The sequence below is a fragment of the Mustela nivalis genome (assembly GCF_964662115.1).
Source record: "Mustela nivalis genome assembly, chromosome: 18".
NCBI classification, from domain to species: domain Eukaryota; kingdom Metazoa; phylum Chordata; class Mammalia; order Carnivora; family Mustelidae; genus Mustela; species Mustela nivalis.
This window is the reverse complement of record NC_139037.1, coordinates 40,517,439-40,543,662: the sequence shown is the minus strand read 5'-3', so window position 1 is coordinate 40,543,662 and position 26,224 is coordinate 40,517,439. Positions and strand designations below refer to the sequence as shown.

Sequence of the window (26,224 nt, the reverse complement as noted above, 5' to 3'; positions counted from 1 at the left end):
TTTATATTTGTCTCTAAGGCCCTTCCCCCAGACGTTACTGTCACATCCTGCCTGCCGGGTTCCAGGGGTGTGTGGGCGTCAGAGCTGGTTGAGACCCAGGGCTGAACTCAGCAGCCAGGACACGGTGTGTGGCAAAGGTGACTAGCAGGGCAGTGCATGGTGAGGAGGGCCTTGGGGAAGGAGTGTGGTTCGCATCCACAAGGCCTCGGGCACCTGTGTCTACAGTACATGCTGCCTGGTTGGGTTTCAGAGAGGGGGCTTTTGATGGATCTTTCTTTTCTGTCCTGGAATTCCAGTACCGAGTTACTGGGGGTGACTCACAGCATTTAAAGCATCCGTTGATACACATGTGACCTGTTGTATTGATCTCTTTGGGTACAGGATCTCAAATAGTCTGAACATTTATTTGCATGCCCTGATGAGATCATTTGCCTCTTACCTGTATCTCGAAGTACTAGGAGTGCGTACTACGTACTAGGGAGCAGTGACCTGCTCCATCCTTCATTCTGATTTTGTTCCTGACCCTCTCCTTTGGCAGGTGTATCCCTCCTGCCTCTGTAAACTGTGTGTTAACATTATTGTCCTTGGGGATCTTGACCTTCCCAGAAACTTGGATGGGGCAGCCCGGATCTCAGCCCACCGAGTCAGAGCATCTCTGTGCTGCAGCCTCCCCAGCTACCGTTGCTTTCATGTCTGGTGGAGCCTCAGCTCCATTCTTCCTGTGATTTCTGGGGAGAAGTGGGGAGAGCTGGCCTTCAGATGCAGGGACACGGGTCTGGAGCATTGGGACGGGAAAGCCTGTGGCAATCGTGCGGAATCACAGCCCCACAGAGTGGGAGTGGCTACTCTGAGTCTGTATTTATGAAGCAGAATCTGAAACAAAGGCTTCAGAGGAGTTAGGAGGACAGGCTCTTGGGTCCAGGAACTATCTGCTGTGTCCCATTGTCATCACTGTCAGGGTTCATCAGTTCTGTCCTGTTACTGCTCTGGTTCTTACTGGCGACAGGGGCTCACTGTTGACAGCTTTACTCTGGGGTGGCCCCTGCAGCTTCCAGTAACATCGAGACAGATCTTATCCCTTGCGCCCCGTCCCTTGGTGGGTCTACAGCTTGCAGAGGAGGAGGCCAAGGCCAAGGTGATGGGCTTTACCTACAGCCCCCTAGCTGGGGCACAGCAGAGTTACAGGACAACCCCGGGACCTTTGGACCCCAGAGGGCCTCCACTTCTGCATTTGTCCCATCAGACATAGGGGATGACCAAAGCTCCCAAGAGTCTTTGGTTTTCTGTGGTTTGAAATGGAGCCTGACACTAAACCTGCTGTGTGGAGACACCTGTGCTGGGAGGCCTTTGAGATGCCTGGGGCCTGCTCCTTCATGAAAGGTGACAGGAAGCCCCTTGCATCGGGGAAGGGCTCCCCAGGCCAGTTCTTTGGTGCCGGCCCCCAACTGATGTCAGGCAGCCTCGGCCATCTGTGGCAAATCACAGCTGGGAAGCTCTTCACACCTGTCTTTCCTGAAAGAAGGCAGGAAGGCCCACACCCCAGGCCACAGCTGGTCACTCGCTGTCGTGTACTAAATGCAGGTGTCTGCTAGAACGGCTGTCATCCCCGGAGATGACCCTGCTTCTAATCATTGAGAAGGCAGAGCAAACGAAGGTCCCCCCAAGAAAGGGGAGCTCTGGAGGGCCTCAGGAGGTGCTTCAAGGCATTTCATGCGGGTACAGCACCAGAGCTGGTATTCAGGACTCAAGGGGAGTTGGCCGGCATGGGGGCCCGTTGTGCACTTGGGAGCTTTTCTGACATTTACATTTGAGAAGCAAGTTCAGATTTCTAGACGCATTGCCAGCCACCAAGTTGCACCCTTGTTTCAGACGGCCATGAAAAACAGTTCATTTTTTAAAAAGATTGTTTTATTCACTTTGGAGAGAGAGAGTGTGTGTGTGCACTAGGGAGAGAGTGCCTTAAGCAGACTCCATACCGAGTGTGGACCCTAATGTGGGATTGGGTGTCATGACCCTGAGATCATGACCCAAGCTGAAACCAGGAGTTGGATGCTTAGCTGCCTGCCCCAGCCAGGCTTTCCAGCACAGTTCACAAGCTTGGGTGCCTGTGGGGTAAAGCCCGGTTCCCTCGAGCAGTGCGGGCTTTCTTGGCAGCACTGGTTACGGACTGCCCTGCCCGCTTCTCTGGCGCATCACCCCAGAAGGGTAGCCTGCAGGCCTGGCTGGGGCCCCGAGCATGAGGGGGCCTGAGGGGTCCGCGGGCAGCCTCTGATCATCCCTAGGGAAGGGTCTCTGTGCACAAACCTCTGATCAGTTCTGCCTGTGTCATCTCCCTCAACCTGCCAGAGAGGCATGGCTGCCCAGGACACTGATGCTGGCCGCGGGACGCAGCACATCCAGGACATTAAACAGCACTGGTCTGTGAGAGCTGATGGGTCCCCAGTGGCCACCGCTCTGAGGACACTTGGCCCAGGGTTGACAGAGCTTGGCTGTCCTGTGTGCTAGAGCTGCATTTTGAGTGGCTGATGCACAGGCACAGCCCCGTCTCCTTTTTCTCTGAGGCTGCTGAGAGCATAGTGCTAGTGGGTCTCCATGCAGGAGGTCAGAACGAGCTGCCGGATGGGGAGAGGTGTTTCAACCACAGAGGTAACCAGGGCCCACGCAGGCAGTTGTGGTCCATCAGATGCCGCGCTGCCGGAGCCTGCCGATGCCCAGCCTGCTCGCTGTGTCAGCTCTCTGGCCGGCCGTGCATCCGGCGGCCTGCTTTCTCCGTCATTCCTAACTAGCGTGTCCCCAGCCAGCGCTGGGAGAAAGACCATCAGACCACACGTTTGGGATCTGGCCCTTCTCTGTGTCCCTGGCTGCCTACTCACTGCCATCGTTGACAGAGCTGTTCTGTGCCCATGAATGGAGACCCTTCATGTCGACGTGACAACACACCCAGAGGCCCGACACGCAGGGCTCTTATTCCTTCTAATGAGTACCCCCCTCCTCTAGGAGGGCCTTCAGAAGTGGCAGGGATTCAGCTGAGCTGTTGATGTGTGCAGCACAGGGGTCGGGGGTGGGGTTGGGGGTCTGCAGTTCCAGAGTCAGAGAGGAGGGTCCGGGGAGGCGGGGCCTTGTGCGCCATTGGGGGAGGGCAGTTGGTGCATCTCTGGAGAATTGTCTGGCCGCCAGCATCAAAAACCTCAAGGAAGCATATGGCTTTCCACCCAGAGGTGTCACTGAGTCTCCTTTTTTTTTTTTTTTTTTTAAAGGAAATACATTTTTAAAGGGATTTGTGTTAAGGAAATAGACTTGTCCAGAAGAGTGTTCATCGAGGCATCACTTTTGCTAGTTAATTGTTGGAAATTATTAAAGTGTCCAGCAGAGGCATGAATGAATGAACTGTGCCGTGTCCAGGAAGAGAGCCATACAGCCATACATTCAGCTCTGGCTTCTGCTCATTTGTAACTGTGAACCTGGGCAAATGATCAAACCTGTTTTCTCATTTGTGAAATCTGGACCTGAGTAACCCCAGTTTCCTGGGTGGTTAGATGAGATGATGCCTGGAGTGACCACGGCCATGATCGGCGGCTCGCTGGGCATTTCCCCTCCCCGGCCGGTAGTGACTGGTAAAAATCACGCGGTTAGAGAATACTTCATCTCAGGGAGCAAGTGAAGTGTGTAACTTCATAGGATCCAGATGTCATTACAGATCTCTGTTTTCATGTGCAGAGATAAAAAGTCTCTGGGGAGGAGATTGTAGGTGTATTTTACCATCTTTCAGTTTTCAGTATATTCCGGGTTTTCTCTGGGAGCCTCTCAGTATTAAAAAACATGTATATACATATGTCAAAACTTATCAAAATGTGCACTTTCAATATGTGCATTGTAGAGCATGTCAGTGATAGCTCAGGAAAGCTGTTAAAACAACAAACAACAAATCCTTCTCACGCTCGCCTGTGTCAGGGCTCAAATGAGTTTTGGGTGGGAACGGGGGGCTCAGCTACAGTAGGGGCCTCGGTAACCAAGCTGTAGGGCAGACTGCGGCGTGGGGGGCCTGGAGAGGAAGAAAGTGCTCCCACCAGGGTGCTTGGCGCTGTTGGGTACAAATGTCACAGCTAAAGCAGCATGGTTGGCACTTTGCCAAGGGAATAGGGCAGGAGATGAGGGAGTGAAGAACCTGTCTGGGAAACAAAGGGCCTCACTGGTTGATGAGCAGGGAGGAGGCATTCCAGGCAGGGGTCAGAGCCCGAGCAGAGGCACGGAGAGACGAGGTTGCATGGCACACTCATTCATGGGGCTGGGATAGGAAGCAGCCAGAATGCAGGGATGCGAGGCCTGAGTGGGTCAAGGTGGAGCAGGGTTGGAGAGTGGGGATGCGGGATTGGGGACAGAGGGTGGGATCAGGGGAAGCTTCCTCCATGCAGTCTAGGAGTTGCATGGGGGTGCAGGGAGGAAGGTGTCTGCCCTGGGGACAGAAGGCTGTTGGGATCGGTGCCTGGGATGTAGTAGGAACAGGTCTTTCAGGAGGGAGCAGATGAAAAAAAAAAAAAAAAAAAGGAGGGAGCAGATGGACAGAGGTGCTGGCCTCCCGGCAGGGGTGGGAGTCAGTTGGGCAGGCCCAGTGGTATGAAGCCTGGGATGTGTGTGGGGCCCAGAGGCATGTGGGAAGCTGTGCCTGATATAGGTGTCTCTCCCTGCCTGCCACTTGAAAGGCATGTGGCGTTCAGAAGTCCTCCGGCATCTGCAAGCCTCCGTCTTCTCATCTGCAATAATATCACTGCCTGTTTTTACAACCAGCTCCGTAAACATGAGCTGCCATCATTAAGCCATGGTGGCGTTGTCACCTCTATCAGATGTCTTTGCGGTTGTTCTAAAGTGGAATTTTCTTTCTGACCTTTCAGATTGCCAGCGTCCTGACGTCACAGAACCCCTCTGTCCTGCTCACTTTGGTAAGTGTTCAGTGTCCAGGGACCGGACACCATGGGAAAGGGTTTTAGGGAGCTGCCTGCCCCTGTAGAGGATTGGGAAACAGGAGGAATGGTCATCAGTAACAGGTGGTGACACATCATTCAGGATGGCTGAATACAACCGGGACCACGTCCTCCATCCTCCAGTGTCCCTGGGATGGGCCAGGTCCTGCCAGAAGACACCTTGCCTACTACAGAGGGTTAAGACGCAGCTGGAGGGTGTATTTGTGTCAGGCTGAGTTGTGGAGTTTGTGGATAAGGATGTCAGTATGCTTCCACCGCCTGTCTTCTCCATTGTTAATAGAATTTTTTTTTTTTTAAGATTTTATTTATTTATTTGACAGAGATGACAAGTAGGCAAAGAGGCAGGCAGAGAAAGAGAGAAGAGAGAGAGAGAGAAAGGAAGCAGGCTGCCTGCTAAACAGAGAGCCTGATGCGGGGATGTGGGGCTCAATCCCAGGACCTTGGGATCATGACCTGAGCTGAAGGCAGAGGCTTTAACCCACTGAGCCACCCAGGTGCCCCTGTTAGTAGGATTTTAAAAGACACACCGTGGTGTGCGTTCGCGAGGTTATTGTCGGGCATCAGATTTAGAATTTAGACCAAGGCCTGGGGTTGGGTTGGGGTCCACGGGGGGCCCTTGGTGACTTACATAGGGCTGTGGGGGTCCTCAGGCTATGAAATGGCTCAGAGAAGAAGCCTTCTTTCTTGCACTTTCTTGACCTTGGGGAGTTTCAAATATGGAACGTGTACAACCGTTCTTCCCTCCCAGAGTGACCCTTCCCTCCCTCGTTCATCGATTCTTTTTCAGAAATAGTTCTTCTTGGTTCTTTTATTTATTTATTTTTTAATTAATTAATTTTTTTAAAGCACTTCACACGGTGTCTCTTTTCCGCTCTGCTGTTTTGATGGCCGAGCAGGAAGATTACGTGAGATGATTGTGGTCGGAGATGGCCCGGTGTGTTTTCTTTAGGGGGCATTATTCAGTGTTGGCCTGTTGTTCTTGAGGAGGAAGGGCAGTTTAGAATGCCTTGCCTCGCCGGGGATGACATGCTTTTCTCTGAGTCCTCTTTTGTCTCCTCTCCTGAGTTCCACTGGGGGTCCCCTCCCAGTCAGGGAAAGGACAGGGAGGTACCACAGCTCCGTGGTGTCACTGAGAAGTGCCCATCACGTCAGAGTTGGGTCCTTCCTACGTCTCCGGGAGGGCTGGGTTTGACCGAGATTTTTGGGTCCTGTTAGTGGGGAGTGTGTGCACACTCGTGTGCATTGAGGGAGATGGGGCCAGCCTGGGAGAGCAGATGGGGTGGCGGGGAGAGCAGTCTCATAGCCCCATCTGTGCCTGCACAGTCTGAGCCGGTTTCAGCAAAGGGGTCTGACGCAGGAGGCTTTCATTCCCCTGGGATGCTGTTTGTGGGTCCCTTTCCTTTCCTTCATGTTCAAGCTGCGGCAGAGAATGGACAGCTTGCCTTTGTGCAGGGGTGGGAAGGCAGGCTTGGCTGGGGGTTACCTGAATGGCAGGAAGGGATGAGTTTGCTGGGCTGGAGTGGGGGCTCCTGAGGCTGGATGGTGGGGGGCAGGCCCTCCCCTGCAGGTGGTGGGGACCTTGTGGGGTGGCCCCATGTGCTGAGTCTGCCTTTCCTGCTCTCCGTGTCTCTGCAGCGTGGCGTCAACACGGACAGCGGCAGTGTGTGCCGGGAGGCCTCCTTCGAGGGCATCAGCAAGTGAGTCCCGGGGCCCCTGGAATGGTCTCCCTCCTCCCCCGCTCACCTCTTCACTGGGAGGCCTTACCCTGTCTGCAAGCTAAACACAAGCTAAACAGGAGGATGCTAAAGGGGTTGGATCATGTATTTTGAGGAAATGTTTAGAAAAATGATTTGCCTAATATCGCTTCAACTTCTGCTTCTCTGTTGAGCTCCGCAGTGCGAGTGCCGACTGGCCGGGGCTTGGGGAGCGTGTGCGGGGCGAGGGGGCCTGCTCTCCCTCGGGAGGCCTCCTCTCAGCTCTGTGGTCTTTGCTCTTCTCAGCCCCTCCCCTCAGTCCTGGCACTGACTTCTCCCAGCCTGAGTCGTCTGTTGCCCCAGTCTCAGCTAGGGACCCCCTTAATTGCCCTCGCTCCCTCGTTTAGCTCCAGGCTGGTCCTCCAAACCCCGTTCCCCGGCCTGGGCCTCTCCAGGCAGGAAGGCAGATGTGGGGCGGAAGTAGGGCACCTTGCCCTCCTTGTCTCCCTTACACCAAGGCCCTTGGAGAGTGCTTCCTGCCAGCTGGGCTGTGTCCCTAGGCCAGCTGGGGACTGGCCCTGGGGTGTCTGTGGAGCCCCAGGCAGTGGCAGAGGAGCCCTTGGGGGGGGCGGGGAGGCGCCTGTTCCCGCAGGCTGCTGAGTGTGGACTGCCCCCCAGCCTTGATTCTGGGCCTCCATCCCCAGCTCCTCCCCCACCACACTCAATCTGCGCCACTGCGTCCTGTCGTCCTGTCGTCCTGTCGTCCTTTGGTGGACTGAGGCGGTGACAAAGGAAGTGCCTTATAATTATGTATGAGCCCGAGCCATGGGGAGTTGGTGCGTCTGTGTGATGTAGGGGTGATTAGGAAGGATTATGAGCTCATAAATATGTATCACTCCCCCAATGATAAGAGTGATGGGTTGGGGGCGAGTGTCCTGTTTGCTTATCGTTGCTCAAATCCCTGCATCCTCTTGGGAATTTCCCCAGAGTAGCCACGTGCTCGCTCCTTGAAATGTTGGCCTTGGAGCTGCCATTCCAAGCATCTCCTGCCCACCCCCCTCCTCCGCCAACAGCCCCCCAACCCCACCCATCCCCAGAGCAGAGCAAAAGGCCTGGGCCCAGCCTCCCCTGGTCCCCCAGCGTGGCCTGCCTCAACCAGCACCAACATCTCTGTTCCCATTGGCTGGCCCCACCAGCCTCCCTAGGTCTCTGCCTCGTGGGGAGGGTCGTGAATGGGAGGAGGGAGCCCTCATGGTCACCTCGCGGACCAGTGCTTGGACCTTAACAGAGCTTGCCCTCTGAGCCTCAGCCCCCCACCATGCGTAATGGTGTTGCTGGTGCTTGCCATGGCGGGGGGGGGGGGAATGGAATCCTGCCCTCCCCCAGAGCCTGGCATGGAGCTGGTGCTCAGGAAACAGGTGTTCACTCATTCATAAGCACATCCCCATGCAGCCCCGTTGCTCCCTGAACCTTGGTCTCTGCATCTGTGTGGTGGGCCGGGTGGGCTTCGGGATCACTGATCAGAAGATTCCTGGTGTCAGTGAGTTGCAGGTTCTTCACCTGCCCCCTCCAGAGGCTTCTGGTGCCAAGACTGCTTCCCCAGCACCCCAGGAACAAGTCTGGCAGGTGGTGTGGCACGTATGGGAGGGAGCTCTGGATGTGACCCCCGAGAGCAGAGCACTGCTGGCTGTTCCCCAGGTTTTCCCAGAGAGGAGGTGTGGGAAGATTCCAGGGATGTCACAGTCAGTGGGCCATGGAAGCTGAGGCCTCTTCCCTAGAAGGAGTCCTGCCATGAATGTATGCAGACCTCAGTCTCTGGCCCCTGTTGCTCCGTGGGACCCCTCAGCTTCCACCAAGAGCCTGGAGGAGCCTGTGTGCTGCCCAGCCCCCACCCCACCCAGCATTTGGAAGCTGTTTTGGAAAGCCAGGCTCTGCCTTAACCTTGCTTGTGCTCCCCAGGCCCTGGCTGGTCCCTCTCTGATCTGTAGTTCACTCCGGATGGGGCTGACCCTGGGGTATTCCCCGGCCCCTCCCCACTGGGCCGAGAGCCTGCCCCCGCAGGCCCGTGCTGGGGGCTTGGTCCCCAGCGTGGCTGACACGCTGCTGGTGAGAGCCATTCCATGTGTCCCTGCTTCAGAGTACCTGGCCTGCCTGTGGTCCTCCCTCCCTTCCCTCTGGGGCCCACTTCGAGTAGCTCGGCTCTCGCGTTCCCTGTGGGGTAGGAACCTGTGGTGGGTGCTCTATCCTGCATGCCACAGATACGCCTTCGGACCCCGGTCTCTGTCTCCAGCTGCCTGCTGGAAGGTCCTGTCTGTACTCGCGGGCTCTTGGGTGCTGCTCAGTCCCCCACCTCCCACTCACCTGGCTGCCAGCACCTCGACTCGGTTCCCTCATGGCTTCTGCCATTGTCCTTGAGGACTGCGTCTGCTCAGCCACGTCTGCCTGCCTACCGCGTCTCCAGCTGTTTGCTGTGGGTAATAATAGCCTGTTTCCTAAGCAAGATGAGGCTTGCTATTGTCCTACTTTCCGTCGGTGTCTATCACCGGTTGCTTCTTACTGCCCTAGTAAAGCGTCTTATTCCTGGAAATTTGGGTTTTGACCCTTCTGAACATCTCTGAAATACGTCATGTCTTGGATTTTTGACTGACCTGCTGTGGCAGAAGTTTGGTCTCTAGGTTTATGCTGTTGGGCCATCCCAGGCGACCTTTGTCCCTTGGTCCTGGGGGAGAAGGGAGCTTCTCGTAGAACAGTGGCCTCACCTGTCCACCCAGTCCAGACCTCCTGGGTGCTTGTCCGGTTGTGCAGTCGCCTGTCACCCTCTCTCCAAGTTGGCTTCTCAGTGTTAGCTGCCTCTGGGTCTGTGACCTTGGTGGGGCTGTGGTTTTGGTCCTGGGAGATCTCAGAACTCTCTCAGGCTCCTCAGATCAGGGACAGGCCAGTTGATGCCCATAGCAGGGAGTGTGCCCAGGCTCCCACTGGTGAGGATGCTGGAGAACCGGGAGCAGACGGAACCAGCGGAGAGGAGTGGGGTGGGGGTGGTTGACATGCACTGGGATTTCCCTATGACGCGCAGCCCCTGGGGTCACCAGGAAGGGTGTCTTTGTTCTCCCTGGGGTGACAGAATCAGGCGGGGATAGTCAGCTGGGCTTCATGCTGAGTTTGGGTTCTGGCCCAGGCCACAGTTCCATGTGTGGTTACACTGGAGCAGGGAGAGCTCCCACAGGAGGCGTGGAAGGATCAGACACCCCATGGGCTCTAGCTGGAGATTGGGGTCAGGTGTTCCTTCCAGGTCCTGCTGAGGGCATGGCCAGGGCTGCTCTGTGGCCAGGGCTGCTCTGTGGCTGGGGCTAGCCGGAGCTGAGGTGAAGAGGGTAGGGGTGTGGTAAGGAGGGCATGGGGCCTTTCTCTGTGGGCTGCCTCCCATGGCTGCCTGGAGCAGTGGGTTCCTGTAGCCTGGGAGCAAAGGCAGACATGATAAATCTTTGCTAGCATCTGAGGAGGTAGACTTTGGAGCAGGTTGTCCTGAGAGAGAGAGAGGCTGACCGTGGAGGAGAAGACAATCTGCAGGGCCAGGGGGTCCCCAGGGGTGCAGGAGACAGTTCCCTCTGAAGCCCGAAGACTCCTTGGGAGCCCTGGGCCAGGGCAGTGAGCTGCTGAGGGCTCAGTTTAGCGTCGTTGTCTAAGAGAGAAATATGGTCAATATTTTACATCAGCTGGTTATTCAGGATAAGCATATTTCTTATCTTGTGGCATTTACTTAAATTGCCTTGCATATTTGAAGACAATTGGTTACAAATTAATTCTATTTAAATAAGCAGTTAAATATGAAATTGCTGAATTTGAGGGTTGCTGATGTAGGGATATAAATATCCAAAGATGGGAATTTTTAAACCCAGGAAAGAGAGGGACTTTGTTAGAACCTGATGATCACAACAGAATTCCGGTCTGTGTGTGTTGGGTCGGTGGGTGGGGACTTGGCTTTGTGGTTTCTGTTAACTTGCGTATCCAGGTAGTGTTGGTTAACTTGAGCTTCTCATTACGACCCATGGGTCCCCAGGAGGACACAGGAACCCAGCCCAGCCCCCAGCCGGCGAGGGCAGTGGGGCAGCCTTGTGGGGCATGTTCTCCAGAGGGCCTCATCTTCTTTCTGGGGTTAGAAACTGCAGGGGGAAGGCCAGGGGCAGGGGCGTTTGGGCCCATCCCACTCACCCATGGTCACCCGTCCCTCAGGCTGAACCGACCCTCACAGGCATCCGTGGGTTTGTTGTTGTTTTTACCCAAATGAATACATACTCGTTAGAGAAAATGCTGACTAGGTAACAGGCAAAAGCAAGGAATATCCGAATTTCATCACACCAAGTTAGACCCTGTCAACACTGTGGGGAACGCCTTTTGGACTCTCCTGTGTGTGTCTTGAATATTTCTCTATTTTTGTATCTGAGTACCCTTTTGCATGAGTCTGTGTGTTTCTGCATGTGTGTATAGTTAGGGGGGATCTTTGTGTACTAGTCTAAACGTATGCCTGTCTGGGTGTGTGTGTGTGTGTGTGTGTGTGTGTGTGTGTGTCTGTGTGTGCGCCTGCCTGTGCCTCTTCTGAAGTACGTGCCTGCCTGGGTGCGTGTTCATCATATCTGTTGTGTTTGCAGCTGTGTTTGTGTGCTGGGTCACTTTGCTGCTCATGTGTCCGGAGGAGCATGTTGGTATGTGTACGTACATTTTGTAAAGTGAAATTTTACTGCTGTGTTTGCCTGCTGAGTAGACAGGCCATTGCTTTTCCTAACGTCAAAGTGACATTTGGGGAAATGGGAGGCAGAGTCTGTGTTGTCATCTTGATTTATGTCATCTGCTGCTCTGTTCTTGACTCTGAACCATGTTGGCTGCCTGTGGTCTCTTTGATATTTCACAAGTAGGGCTTTGATTGTACAACATTTCAGGTGACTTTGAGTTGGTCTTATTTGTGTACTGAGGAGTCCCCAAAGCTTTGGAGATCTGGAATCCTCCCAGCCTGCTAATGCCCCCTTCCCACTTCTCTCCTCTGTCCTTCCTTCTTCAGTGGGCTCAGCCAGCAGCGGGGGTGTCAGCTGCATAACCATGGCATTAGATAGGTATTTTCAAGCATCATTAACGGGGGCCAAGGAGAATTCCTGCTTGGTCATGAGCTAGCGTGCCCTATGTATGATATCCTGACTGGAGATGGAACAGGGTTAGGGGGTTGAAGGGGGTCGAAGGCTTGCCCCAGCTTCTCTGCCGAGGCCTGCATTTTGTGCTGGGCTGTGTGCCAGGCTTCCTCAGCTCTCTCACTGCCAGCGTGAGCTCTGGGTCACACATGATGTACCCCGACCTGACCTTTTTGTCTCTTGGGGTCCCCTTTCCATTATGTCTACTTTTGGCTTTATAGATGTTTCTTTACGCTTGCCTTTTATTTCATTGATTTCTGTGCTTTTTAATTTCCCTTTAATTTCTTTAGGTTTGTTTTCTCTCTAGCTTTTTCTTTTTCTTTTTTTTTTTCCCCAAAGATTTAATTTATTTATTTGACAGAGATCACAAGTAGGCAGAGAGGCAGGCAGAAAGAGAGTAGGAAGCAGGCTTCCCACTAAGCAGAGAGCGTGATGTAGGGTTCAATCCCAGGACCGTGGGATCATGACCTGGGCTGAAAGCAGAGGCTTTAGCCCACTGAGCCACCCAGGTGCCCCTTTTCTCTAGCTTCTTGAGAGAAAAGAAAGGGTCATGCTTGGCGATAGGAGCTTAGATCATTGTTTTCTTTCCTTCCTTCTTTCCTTTCTTTCTTTCTTTTTTTTTTTTTTTTAAGATTTTATTTGTTCATTTGCGAGAGATAGAGCACAAGCAGGAGAGGCAGAAGGAGAGGGAGAAGCAGACTCCCTGATGAACGGAAAGCCCAACATGGGGCTCGATTCTAGGACCCTGAAATCATGACCTAAGCTGAAAGCAGAGGCTTAACTATCTGAGCCACCCAGGTGCCACATAGATCATTATTTTCAATGTTGTTTTCCACCAAATGCATTTAGAGCTATCAGTTTTCCTCTGGGCATTGTGACATTTCACACTTTTCTTTTCTTTCTTTCTTTCTTTTTTTTTTTTTTTTGAACAGCGAGTCTTTAGAAATCTATTGGTTAATTTCTAAACAAATTGGGATTTTATAGTTTTCTTTATGTTACTAATTTCTTTAATTCTGCTGTAATCAGTAAGAATTTTCTGTATCTCAGTGCTTTGAAAATTGTTGAACCTTCCAGTGTATGATGACTATGATAAATGTTTCTTGTGGGCAGTGTTGAACAGAAGTGGAGAGGAAGGGCCTCGTTCCTCATCTTAGGGGAAAGATTCTCATCTTTGACCATGAACTTTGATGTAGGTTGTGTGTTTTTTGTACATACCTTTATCAGGTTGAGGAAGTACCCTTGTCTTCCTAGTTCATTGAGTGTTTTTATCACAAAAAGTTGTTGAATTTTATAAGATCCTTTTTCTACATCTGTGTGGTTTTGTTCTAAATTTTGTTAATATGGTATATTATATTTGATTCTTTTTGTCTGTTGAAGTAATCACATTCCTGAGTTAAATCTGACCTGGTCAGATTGTTTGATGGATTTTGTTTGTTAGTATTTTGTTGAAGGTTTTTTGGTGCCAATGTTCATGAGAGATTTTCACCTGTAGTTTTCTTGTGATATTTTGGTTTTGGTATCAGGATAATTCCAAACTTGTAGAATGAGTCGAAAAGTATTCCTTCCTCTTCTAGTCTTAGTGAGAGTTTAAAAGGATTGTTGTCAATTTGTTTTTAAGTATTTGGTATTCATGATGCAGGCATTGGATCCAGGGCTTTTCTTTGTGAGAAGGTTTTGATTTCTAATTCAGTCTCTTTACTTGTCATGGGTCTATTTGGATTTTTTTTTTTCTTGTATCAGTTTTGGTAGTTTGTGTCCTTAGGAATTTCTCTTCTTCTTTTTCTTTTTTAAAGATTTTACTTATTTATTATTATTATTTATTTATTTATTTATTTATTGAGAGAGAGAAAGAGAGCACAAGCAGGGGGAGAGGCAGAGGAAGGAGGAGAAGTGGAGTCCCCGCTGATCAGGGAGTCAGACATGGGGCTCGATCCCAGGACCCTGGGATCATGACCTGAGCTGAAGGCAGACATTTAACTGCGGCACCCTGGAATTTGTCGTCTTCATCTCAGTTATCCAGTTATTGCCATATAGAAAAGACATCTTATAATCCTTTAATCCTTTTAATGTTGTTAAATCAGTAATAATGTCCCCCCCCTCCTTTTTTAAAATCTCTGGTCCATAATTTGAGCCTTCTCTTTGTCTCTTGGTCAGCCTAAAAGTGTAAATTTTGTTGATCTTTTCATAGAACCAATTTTTATTTCATTGATTTTTCTCTACTGTTTTTCTATTTTCTATTTCACTTATTTCTGCTCAAATCTTTATTATTCTATTCTTTCTGCTTGCTTTGGGTTTAATTTCTTCTTTCTTCTAGTTTCTTTTTAAAAGATTTTGATTTATATTTGTGAGAGGGAGAGAGAAAGTGAGTGCACACATGTGTTGGGGGAGTGGGACAGAGGGAGAGAGATACAGAGAGAATCCCAGGCAGGCTCCACGCTCAGGGCAGAACCTGATGTAGGGCTTGATCTCATGACCTTGAGATCATGACCTGAGCTGAACTCAGGAGTCTGATGCTCGACCAACGGAGTTGTAAAATGTAATTTCCACAGATGAGTGAATCTTTCTTCTGTTATTGATTTCTAATCTCATCCAATGTGCTTAGAGGACACACTCAATAAGATTTCAGTCCTTTTAAGTTTGTTGGGAGTTGTTTTATGGCCTAGCGTACGATCTATTCTGGAGAATGTTCCATTTGCACTTGAGAAAATGGGTATTCCCCTGTAGGGTGATGTAGTCTAGAGATTTGTGTTAGGTCTAGTTGGTTTACAGTGTTGCTCACGTCTCCTGTTTCCTTGTCAGTCTTCCATCTAGTTGTTCTGTCCTTACTGCAAGCGGAGTACCAAAGTCTCCAGATATTGTGGGTTTAATTATTTTCCCTTCAGTTCTGTCAGTTTCTGATTCCTGGATCTTGGGACTGTGTTGTTAGGTGTGTATAGGCTCATAATTATTATGACTTCTTAATGAATTGATCTTTTAATTTGTATAAAACGTCCTTATCTTTAGTAAATTTTTTTTGTCTTAAGCCTTATTTTGTCTGATGTGAATAGAGCTGTTCCAGCTCCCTTTTGGTTTCTGTTTGCATATATACACCTTTTTTTTTTTTAAATATAGTCAACTAATCTTTTTTTTTTTAAAAGATTTTATTTATTTATATGACAGAGAAAAAGATTACAGGTAGGCAGAGAGGCAGGCAGAGAGAGAAGGGGAAGCAGGCTCCCTGATGAGCAGAGATCCCAATGCGGGGCTCGATCCCAGGACCCTGAGATCATGACCTGAGCCGAAAGCAGAGGCTTAACCCACTGAGCAACCCAGGCGCCCCATATATACACCTTTTCTCATCCTTTCATTTTCAACCTGTTTGTGTCTTTGACTCTGAAGTGTGTCTTTTTAGAGTGTTTACTTGTATCATATGTCTTCTAATTCCTTCTGCCAGTCCTTGCCTTTTAATTGGAAAATCAAATCTGTTTACATCTAAAGTAATTACTGATAAGGAATGACTTCCTTCTGCCATTTTGTTATTAGTTTCTGTATTGTCATATGTCATTTTTGTTCTTCAGCTTCTCCATTACCACTTTCTCTTGTACTTAATTGATTTTTTGCAGTACATTCCTTTCTCATCTCCTTTTCTGTATGTCTTAATTATTTTCTTAGTTGTTACCCGGGGGATTACAAATGACCTCTTAAACTTGCGACAGTCTAGTTTGCATTAATGTCAACTTCATTTCGGTAGCGTACAACAGCTTTGCTTCTGTAGAGCTCCATGTTGTCCCCTCCCTTGTGTTGTTGTCGTGTACAGATTGTGTCTTCACCTGTTCCGTTGGTCAACACAGATTTATGATTATTACTTTATATGGTTGTCTTTTAAGTCAGAGAGGTGGAGAAAGGAGTTCCAAAAAAATACATTTATCCCGTCTCTCTACTTGCCTATGTCATTACTTTTATCGATGCCTTTTTTTTCTTATGTGGATTCAAGTTACTCTTGTGTTTTTCACTACAGTATGAAAGATTCCCTTTAGCATTTCTGGTAGGGTAAGTCTTCTAGCGATGAATTCTGTACTTTTGTCTATCTGGGACTGTTTTAATTTTTCTTTCATTTTTGAATCATAGCTTTGCTGGATATAGAATCCTGGTTGACACATTTTTTTTTCCCCCTTTCATCTTCGTGCCTTTTTGGCCTTTATAGTTTCTGATGAGGAATCAGCCATTAATCTTACTGAGAATTCCTCATATGTCACACACTTTTTTCTTCTTACTACTTTCAGAATTTTATCTTTGTCTTTTGATAGTTAGATTATACGTCTGAGTGTGGGTCTCTTGGGATTTATCTTATATGGAGCTTACTGGGCTTTGTGGATGTATAGATTCATGTTTTTCATTAAATTGGTGAAGTTTGGGGCCTTTCTCCCCCCACCCCCACCACTGGCCAAAATTCTTCTCCTTTATTTTTCTCCTTTTCTCCTGGGACTCCTATTGTGTGTATGTTGGTGTACTTGACAGAGGCGGCTATGGCTGCTAGGTCCACCTAGCGAGAGTGGAGGGTGGTCTGCAGCCAAGCAGCTTGTTCTCTAACTGCATTTAGAGCATTTGGCCTGGCTGCAAGTCTACTTCAGGAAGTGAGCGGCAGGCCTTCTGTGGGACAGACGGTCATGAAGTTAAAGCTTGGGGCCCCCTCTGGGTCATGCCCTTTCTTGGTATGCCTTGGTATTTCTTGCAGGAAGATTGATAGACCATTGAACTAATAGACTTGATTTGTTTTTCCTCTACAGGTTTAATGTCAATAATACCATTCTTCATCCGGAAATTGTGGAGTGGTGAGTATTGCCTGTGGCTACTTTGGCTGTTTGTTGTGCTCCACTCAGAAGGCTGAGAGACCCTGCTGCTGCCACCTCAGACAAGATGGTCCCCAGGACAGCTCTCTTCTGTGTGGTTGTGTGTGTGTGTGTGTGTGTGTGTGAGAGAGAGAGAGAGTTGGTCTGATTTTCCAAAAGGGCCTGAGTCACTTGAATGTCAGTTAAATTTCTCTCATCTTTTATTTAGGAGACTTTTAAAAACTCTTGCCCGGGGTACCTGGGTGGCTCAGTGGGTTAAAGCCTCTGCCTTTGGCTCAGGTCATGATCGCAGGGTCCTGGGATGGAGCCCCGCATCAGGCTCTCTACTCAGCAGGGAGCCTGCTTCCCTTCCTCCTTCTCTGCCTGCCTCTCTGCCTGCTTGTGATCTCTGTCAAATAAATAAATAAAATCTTTAAAAAACAAAACAAAACAAAAAACCCAAAAAACAACAACAACAAAAAACTCTTGCCATGAGTGAGCCATGCTCATATGGTCAGTTAGAATAGATAATGAAAAGAGTGAAAATAAACATCACACATAATCCTATTACAAGAAAGGTAAACATGTTTTCTCATGTTGCTTCTATGTCCTGACAAGTTGGCATCCTGTTGTATGTATTCTTCTGTTACCTCCGTTCCTTCCTTGCTGATACTAGCAGCCCGTCTATACCTGTAGCCCACCTGGTTTCTGCTGGGTCACAGCAGGGTAAACTTTCTCAGGTTGGGTGGGCATCACCTCTGTGGGCCTTGGAAGTGGTCCTCCCACCCAAGCAATCATTTTGGCCTCAGACTGGAGACTCAGTTGTAGGGCAAGAGAGGTAACGGGTTGCTAATTAGGAGGCTGCTGCAGGATCCAGGTGGTTGTGGAAGGGTATTGTGACGAGTTGAGAACAGAGTGGTGGGCAAGGGGAACGCCCCTGGTAGGAGCTGGCTGTGACGTGAGTGAAGGCTAGAGTTGAAGCTAACTCCAGTTTTTTGTCCTGAACAGCTGGATAGTATGTCACCAGGACAGGGATGACTGGGAAGAGCAGTCTGCAGCAGGTTCCAATGGGAGCGAGGCTGGGCCAGAGGTGGAAATCGGAGTGCCGTCATAGGCATCGTACTGACTGTGGGAACTTTCTTGGCAGCCACACACGCTCTGAGGACGGGGCCTGTGTCCTTTCGGTACACAGCCGCCTTTTCTTGCTTCTTGTTTGCCCTCTGCAACTCCCAGCTGACAGAAGTACAAATCCTGGATACTCAGGAATGGGCCCACACCCGCTTACGCCCCACGTGTGACACTCCCTCCTGGCCACTTACGGTTCGGGTGCTTTGGAGACCGTGCTGGGTTGTAGGCTCCAGCATCTCCTGAGGGGGAAGTCATTAGTTTGTTACTTTGGAACTTTGCTTTCATTCTAGCGACATTTCCAAGGCTCTGAGGTGGATTCCACATTCATAAGAATACCTCCCAACTTTTTCAAAGCCGGCAGCAGAACAAATTTGACATTTGATGGCAGTAGAACTATTTTAGAAATGTCACATTGTCTTTACTGCCTCAAGGGTGTGTTTTAATAGCATGGGTTCTGGCCTCTGTAGTGACCGCAGTCATTCTCAAGTGAGATCCATGGTGCCCTCTGCCCTCTTGGAAGAAGAGAAGGAAGGGTTCTGGGTGGAATGGCAGGCTGGGCGCTCGTTTCCGGGAGAGGGGGGTTTCTGTGATGTCAAGTTATGATTGACTGACACATCTTTGGGTGCCTGTGTCCTGTATGATTTCATTACCCCCTCCCATCTAGGCCCCATGGAGAGGGGTTGCCTGAGGTGACAGAAAAACCAGCCACTCAGGCACATCCAAACTCTAACCCCAGCCTGTACCCCTCAGCAAGTCACTTCAGTGTCCTGAGCCTGCTTTTTCTGCCAGTGGTGATGAGGTAATACCTAGTTTGTGAAGTTTCACCAAGTGTCTTCGACCCTTCAGGCCACCATGACAGTTACCACGGCGGGTGGCTCCTGAACAACAGGAATGCGCTTCTATAGTTCTAGAATCTGGGAAATCCAAGACTGAGGTGGTGGCAGACTCGGTGTCCGGTGACAGCCCACTTGCTGGTCCCTAGATGGCCGTGTTCCCACAGTGTCCTCACAGGACAGAAGAGGCGGGCGCTCTCTGGGGTCTCTTTTATAAGTCTTGCCAGTCCCATTCACGAGAGCTCTGCCTGTGTGACCTGTTCGCCTCCCAAGGCTCTGAGTACCAGCACATCAGAGGCTCAGCTTCAGCGTTTCCGTTTTGGAGGGAGACCCATTTTAGCCTATAGCGCTGAGCCTTGGTTTTCTCACGGGCGAAGCAGAAGTGCTGTCCCTTGATAGGTGATGGCTCAAGGCTTGAATGAAAGCAGAAGTCAAGTGCTGACTCAGCTTAATACAATGTCTGTTGCTTGTTTTAAAAAAAGATTTATTGATTTGAGGGAGAGAGAGAGAGAGACAGAGGGTGTGCATGTGAGTGTGGGGAGGGGGAGAGGGAGAGAGAATCCCCTCAGACTCCCACTGTGTGCAGAGCCGATGCGGGGCTCAGTCTCAGGACCCAGAGATCATGACCTGAGGTCAAGGTCTGAGCCACCCAGGCACCCCTGTCTGTCACCCTTTGAGACTGCTTGTGTGTAAGACACTGTGCTAAGCACTTGAAGCTTGTCCCCTCCTTCAAAGAGGTATTTTGTTTATGCTCTAAGCTAGGTGCTCCGATTATCCCCATTCTACAGATGAGGAAGCTTGAGGCACAGGAAGGGATTTGCCTGAGAAAAAGCCAGGAGCTGAGCTGAGCTGAGCCGAGGCGGGTGATCCCAGGATCTTGAACTGCCTCTTGTGTATCTGAGGGGTGCCCTGGAGGGGTGGGAGTGGGGGCGTTGCCTGACCTTCAGCTGTGTTCTTGGTCCTCTCTTGACCACGGGACATGCAGGGGTGTTCAGAGGGCCTGGCTTGGCTCTGTGTGAGGCCAGGGTGTAGTGGGGGTGGGGACCTGAGGCTGTGCAACTGAGCTTCATCCGCCTCGATGTCCCCTACTCATGTACCCCACGTCCCCGCTAGCCACTGGGCTGGGGGTATGCGATTCCTCCCGGGGCCTGTCTGATAGAAGCAAGGAGCAGCCTCTCCCAGCACAGAGGATGCTTCCTGCCTTGTTGTTTCTTTGGATGTCATTCATTTCCTCTCTGTGACTGCTTTATTGTTTCCCATTCGCTTGAGCAGTGCCTTTTTGATTTCCTGTAAATTCCTCTATAATCATACTGCTCCCCAGAAACAGGAGATCATAACTGATCATTTCTCTCCTCATGCCGGGTATCGCAGTTTGAATGTGGAGGTCAAAAGTTGAGACTGGAGAGCGGGCGTCTCACTTCCATAATTTAGGCTGTGGTTCCTCTCTCCCGTTCCGCAGGTGATTAAATCGATCTGGAGTTAGGTTAGGAAATAAAGGCAGATACTTCTGTGCCGTCTTCATAGTTCTGTGCCTCGGATCCCGGGGAAGTACGTCGGGAAGCGCCCCAGAAGCACATCCCTAGTCGCCGCGCGCCTTCTGGGGTTTTAAGTGAGACGGTGTTAAATTGAGTCACACGCCGATTTTAGAGCTGTTAATTACAGAGTGAAGGTGTCGTGCGTGTATTAACCAGGCAGCGCGGTAGCATATCTGTTTCTACTTCCCTGCCTTTTCTGTGCCCGGGAGATGGTGAGGTGTGGCTGGTTCCGGGGCAGAAACACGGCAGCATCCTGCGTCCCGGGTAACACGTCCCAAATTAGAAAAGAAACGTAGATGATGACCTAGATTCTCGGGGGGGGTGTGTGTGAAAAGTATTCCAGTCGGGTTGCTTTTTGTCTCCTCAGGAATAGGCATTTAATCCTACGTTAACAAGAAAGCCAAGAGGACAGTGGGGGTCCTAGGGCAGAGCGAGGCCTCAAAGGACCACGCACTGGAAGGTGGGAGTTGGGCTGTGGGGCATCAGGCAGAGAGGAAGGCATGCTGGGCCCCCAGGCCAGCACACTGAGGTGCCCCCCCCCCCCGCCGGGTGTCCGTCTGGCCCATGTCAAGTCTCAAGCACACTTAGCTCACTGCTGAGCAAAGCCACCATTGGTTCATGGCTCTGATTTCTTTGAGAGGACTTACTGATTGAGCCTCCCGAGGATACATAATTCCAAGTAGCTCTCTCCTTTCTCTTCCTCCTGTTGTGCCGGGATTTTATCCTTTGCGGCACCAGGTCATGGGGTGTGGAAGGAATGGACGTGGGGTCCTGTGGCCTTGACTTCCTGCCCGTCGGCTCCCATACAGCCAGCCCCTCTGCACATTCATCTCTGGGAGAGAGGGAGCTCCTCTCCCTTCAAATGGATGTTGGTCACCACGGTGGCACTTGGATGCTTAGATACTGATATTGGATATACTTCATCCTGTCTTGCTACTATTTTAATCAGTGGAGCATTCAAACCTCAGCTAATTAATGTCTTAATCCTGGGTTTAATGCCCAGAGGCAGCTTCGTGACCTATGCATATCGAAGGGGAACAAAACAGATTGCAGAAATAAATCCCAGCCGAGTCCAGTTTTTGTCATTTCTGGCCTGTTGCAGGGGACTCTGGGCCCGGCATGGTGGAGGAGCCTTCTCCCCCGTCCTGCTCATGGGCAGGGCCACCGGCCTGGGGACTCTGCACGACAGCCTGCATTGCCTGCACATATCAGCCACCTCCTCTTACTCGTCAAAGAGCCTGAGCTGTTCTCAGCCCAACCTGTTAACTGCACCTGTGTTGTCCTGTCCCGAGCCTGGGTCCTCTGGTGCCTCTTGGAGGATGCGGCCTTGATCTGGTCCTGGTGACAGAAGACTTACAGATAGTATTTCTTACCCCAACCCCACACATTCTGGGGTCAAACAAGGCTGTGACTGAGTGGGACTCTAGATGGCCCTCACTCTGGAGGGCCCGGGACAGCATAGGCTGGACTGTGGTGGAATCCTCTTTTTCTTTATCTTTTCATGTCTGGGAGTCATAGAAATAGCCGCATCAGAGTCAGGGCAATCAATCCTTCCTGAAGATAGAGAAACTGCAGAATGCTGGGAAGTCTTGTTATTTTTTACAGTTATCGTAAAAACTGTTTCTGGTGCTTGTGTCCTGGAGAGAACTGGGCCAAGCTGAACGCCTGGGACCTGGGCAAGGCTTAGACCCCAAGGGCCCTGTGGATAATCAGGTGAGCCTGTTCTCAGGGCCTTTAAAGCTTGGATTCAGTTGGGCCAGGCCGGTTTTGTTGGAGAACTGCCTTTGTGGCATAATTTGTCCTGGTTTGGGTTGATTTTTTTTTTTTTTTAACATGACTTAAAAATAAGTTCTGAGTAAACCAGGTAAAGGCCTGGTTTGTCATCTCCCAGAAACTCAAATTGGGAAGGAAAGCAGGCCTCAGCATCATTGGTTGGAAGTGCTGGTGTCTCTGATGGGAAGAGAGTGTGGTTTGGGCACCAAGTCTCCTTGGAGGAGAAGCCAATGGCATGATTTACTGGGCCCCTCTGCAGACCTGGGTGCTCCCACTGCGGGGAGGGGCCATGGGGAGAGCCTGTGCCGTGGGCTCCTGGGGTTCAGCTCCTTGGGCTGCCTCTTCCTAGCCGTGTGGCTCAGGGTGAGGCAGTGGCTGTGGCAGTCTGTGCTGCTGGAGCCTGGGCAGGCTGTGCCCCTGTCCTGTGCAGGGCAGGCCTGGCTGAGCGACCACTCATGCTGTCTGCCAAACTCCCCTGGGGTGGGGTGGAGGAAGCCTCTTTTTCTTCTTTGAAAAGAGCCACGAGCTCTCATTTCTGGAAGTAAGGCGTTTTCCAGCTTTGGTGCAATGACCAGGTACTATTTCTAACCCTGGTTCCTGTGTGTCCGTTTTGGGCCAAGCCCTTAGGGTGAAGCAACACTGCCCCCCAGGACCACAGCCTTTTTAGGAAGAGACTTAAATGTAAGAGTCCCGCGTGTGGTAGCTCTCCAAGGATTCCTGGAGATTGCTCTCGAAACCTAGGGAAGGGGTTTTGGGGAGCTCCTCCCCCACCTTGAGAAAGGTGTGGTCCAGGTGGGAGCTGGTGGTGAAAGGGGGTGAGCAGAAGAGGTAGGTGGTGGAGTGGTGGAGACAGGCACGGAAAGGCTCGTGAGTAGTTTTAACTCCATCTGGAGGACATTTAGAGGCCCTCAAAGCTTTTAAGCAAGGAAAAGCCCGGTCGTGTTTGCGTTTCCTAAAGATTCCCAGCCACTGCCAGTGAGCACAGAGGCCTGCAGGCAAGAAGAGGCTGGAGCGTTGTCCAGGCTGGAGGCAGTGTGGGCCGGATGGAGAGAAACTGAGGGTCTGAGAGAGATTGTGGAGGTAGAATTGGAGCCCTCGGTCCTCACTTGGATGTGGGAGCAACAGATGGATGGATGGATGGATGGATGGATGACAGGGAGGTGCCTGGGAGGGCGTGCAGGTGTCTGTCTGAAGCAGCCCGGGTGCGGCGGAGCTGTGGGTGAGATGGGGGAGTTGGGGTCACGCTGAGCTGGAGGAGTTGGGGTCACGCTGAGCTGGAGAGCCCGGGGGCATGCAGGTGCACGTACAGTGGAGCGGCCTGTGCCAGTGACTGGGGTTCGGGAGCAGGGAAGAGGGGCAGGAAAGGGAGACGGGGCCAGATGAGGCAGGGCTTCCCCGTGCTGCTTCTTGGCAGTCCCAGAATGCCTCTGGACTTGGCAGCCGGGGGTCCTGCTCCCACATGTTGGTGAGAGGGGGACTGGCAGGCTGGGGGGTGGCGGGGGAGGAGATGGACGAGAGGTTTGAGATAAAACGCGAAAGCAGCTCTTGCTCTCCTCGCAAAGCAGAGATGGTAATGGTTTGCCTTCCAGAAACGTGGCAGAGTAGTGGGAGGTAGAGCTTGCCTGGTGGAGGAGGAAGAGGTAAGTGGGTGGTCACGGAGCTCCCAGTAATAGGGGCCACGTGGGGTCCAAGCCCAGGTGTGTATGCTGGGGTGCTGAGCCTGGTCCGCCCCTTCCTTGTAACAGGAGTATGGAGGGGAAGGCTTGGGAGTTCGGAGAGGAGCGGATAGAGATGAGCTTATTTGTCTGCTGAGAAGGGGAGGAGGCCCAGGGAGGGGAGAGATCTTAGGGATATAAAGCTGAGAGGAGCCCTCCGGCCCTGCGTGTCCCCTAGCAGCTCATGGCAGAACTGGGACGGTGCCGAGGCCGGTGGGGCTGGTGACTGGGAACTTGCTGTACCATCCGCCTAGTCAAAGATTTGCCTGCGGCCCTTGTGGCCCTGGATCATGCTTGTAGCGGGCACAGGTTCTGGCTCATCCCTCGTGGGGGTTTGGCCCAGCCTGTGTGGCTGTGTGGCATAGGGCCTAGGGGTCTGAAATGTTGGCAGGACGAACCAGGGATCTGAGTGGAATGGGGGGGCAGAGGGCTGGGGGTGGGCACAGCCTGGGCCTGGCTCCCCCGTGTTGTTACTCTGGTCATCACTGCACTTGAGAACAGCGACCCACTCTCTGCTTACCAGGGGCTCGGGCTGGGCTGAGCAGGTGGCAGTGGAGAGCGAAGCCCCGGGGGCTGCTTGGTTATCCTGTGAGTGGATTTGGACCTCAGGAGCTGAGCTCCTCATCCCAGTCCTGCCCAGGCTTTGCACCCTCCCCTCCAGGGCCCGGGAAGCAGTTTCCTGTTCTGCTGGTGGGACTGCTCCCAGCCCCCTGGTGGGGAATCAGAGACACCTTCTGATGACAGAGAGCCCAGTGTCAGGCTTCAGGGTCTGCTTCCTCTGGAAAGAAAGGCTGTTCATGTGGAAAAAGTCTCCCTAGGCTGACGGGTTTATCTTTTCCACATTCCCCAGAAGGTTTTACGGTCTTAGAAGGGCGTCACGGTACTGTAAGATGCCTCCGTCACTTCCCTGTGACAGATGGCTGGCTGTCCCAGCTGGATGGTACCATGGAGACGGCGTGAGTCAGCGGTTGGCTCAGGCTGCTTCTGTGAAGTCCCCAGAGGTTCGCTGCCATCCTTGGCCTTGGTCTGGCTTCAGGATGCAGACGGCGGCTGGAGGAGACAGTGAACGGGGGTGGGGGGAGGGCGTGCTGGTCCGCCATTGTCAGATACTCTGGCTTTGCGGATCTGCAGGGTGCGTGAGTGTGTTCCCTTCGCGAGACGGAGAGGCTGTGTGGGAGCGTTGGCGAAGGCATGCCATCTTGTGTAAGGGAAGCAGAGCTGGCCACAGGGCATGCACCAAGGACACTGGACCCTTAATGACTGGTCACAGCTGCCCCTGAAATGCCCATGGCCTGGAGTTGCTTATCTGAAGTGGAGGTTGAAAATGAATATTTACGTAGCTTCTCTAGCTGATTCGTGCTTGGCAATGAGTTTGATCGCCAAGACCAGAGACCTAACCACATTTGGGCAAATTAGCATGAATTCATTATGGGGGCCCTCAGGACCCATCACAGTCCAGCTACAGGAGGCACAGCGGAGTCTCAAAGGAGAGCAGGGCGTCTGGGTTGTGCCTGCCTCCCCCACACAGCCCCCCTCTCCTCTTGCCTGTTCCTAGTCTCCTCCTCTCTGCAGACTGGCTGTTTTCCACATTCTTTCCTGCACTCACGGCTGGAAGTGGCTGCACCACCCACTGTTGCCACCTCCATCCCTGGATCCTGCAGGGGGCCAGAGTGGGTGGGGGGAGGATTCCTGGGCTGCCCCAAGAGCAGGTGGGTGGGGTGGGGAGGAGTAGACCTTTTCAGCCTACCAGGCAGAGCCCTGAGTGTCGGCACACTAGATTCGGGTCCAACAGTCCCGCCAGGTAGATTTTATCCCCATTTTATGGATGGGGAAACTGAGTCTTGGTGAGGCGAGACATGTCTGGCTGCAGAATCTGGGTGTCTTCCAGCACCCCACTGCACACCCCCATGCCTCAGTGGCCTGTCTGGGCTCAAGCTGGCCCCGTGCTGCTTCCCAGCCCACACTGAGTATGGTGGACCCTGAGGTCACCGTGGGTGGGAGGGGTCCGGCCATCCCCCATCACTGACTTGCCACTTTGTTCTTCTCTCTAAAGCCGGGTCTTTAAGACGGACATGGAGCTGGAAGTTTTGCGTTACACCAATAGAATATCCAGCGAGGCCCACCGGGAGGTAAGCTGGGCGCTGTCGTAGCTGGGCTGGGCAGGCAGCGGGGCTCTGAGTGGGGCGGGAGGGCCTCGTTGAGATGGACGGTCCCGCGGCGGCTCCAGTCCCAAGTGCCATGTAAACAGGCAGCAGGTGGTGGCTCTTTTCTTTTCCCCAGTGGGGACAGGACAGGGACAGCAGAGGCTCTGCCCTAGCCCCTCCCCCAAAGGCACCCACCCTCAGCACATTCCCCAGCAAGAAGTCCCCACTTCCCGGAGTGTGGGGTTCTCCTTCCTGGCATTCAGGTGGTTCCAGCTGAAGGATCTCCCGTCCTTACCCGTGATTCAAGCACAGTGGTCGCTGCCCTCCGTTTTTCAAAAATAGCCTCTCTCGGGCAGCTCTTCCCCAAACCACCCCACTTCACCTGAGGGGAAGAGCAGACAAGGAAGTGTATTCCTGCAGGACGCCTAGGGTGACTGG

At 51.9% G+C, this 26,224-nt stretch overlaps 1 protein-coding gene across 1 annotated transcript in view; it reads left to right on the top strand.

The window, feature by feature from the left end:
• The window catches only part of PEPD (peptidase D), a 108,644-nt gene that overhangs the window by 18,405 nt on the left and 64,015 nt on the right, over positions 1–26,224 (top strand). Inside the window, exons 5-8 of the mRNA XM_082708633.1 lie at positions 4,890–4,937; positions 6,615–6,676; positions 16,617–16,661; positions 25,696–25,771. Coding sequence (XP_082564759.1) covers positions 4,890–4,937; positions 6,615–6,676; positions 16,617–16,661; positions 25,696–25,771 — 231 coding nt within the window. The remainder of the gene's footprint in view (positions 1–4,889; positions 4,938–6,614; positions 6,677–16,616; positions 16,662–25,695; positions 25,772–26,224) is intronic.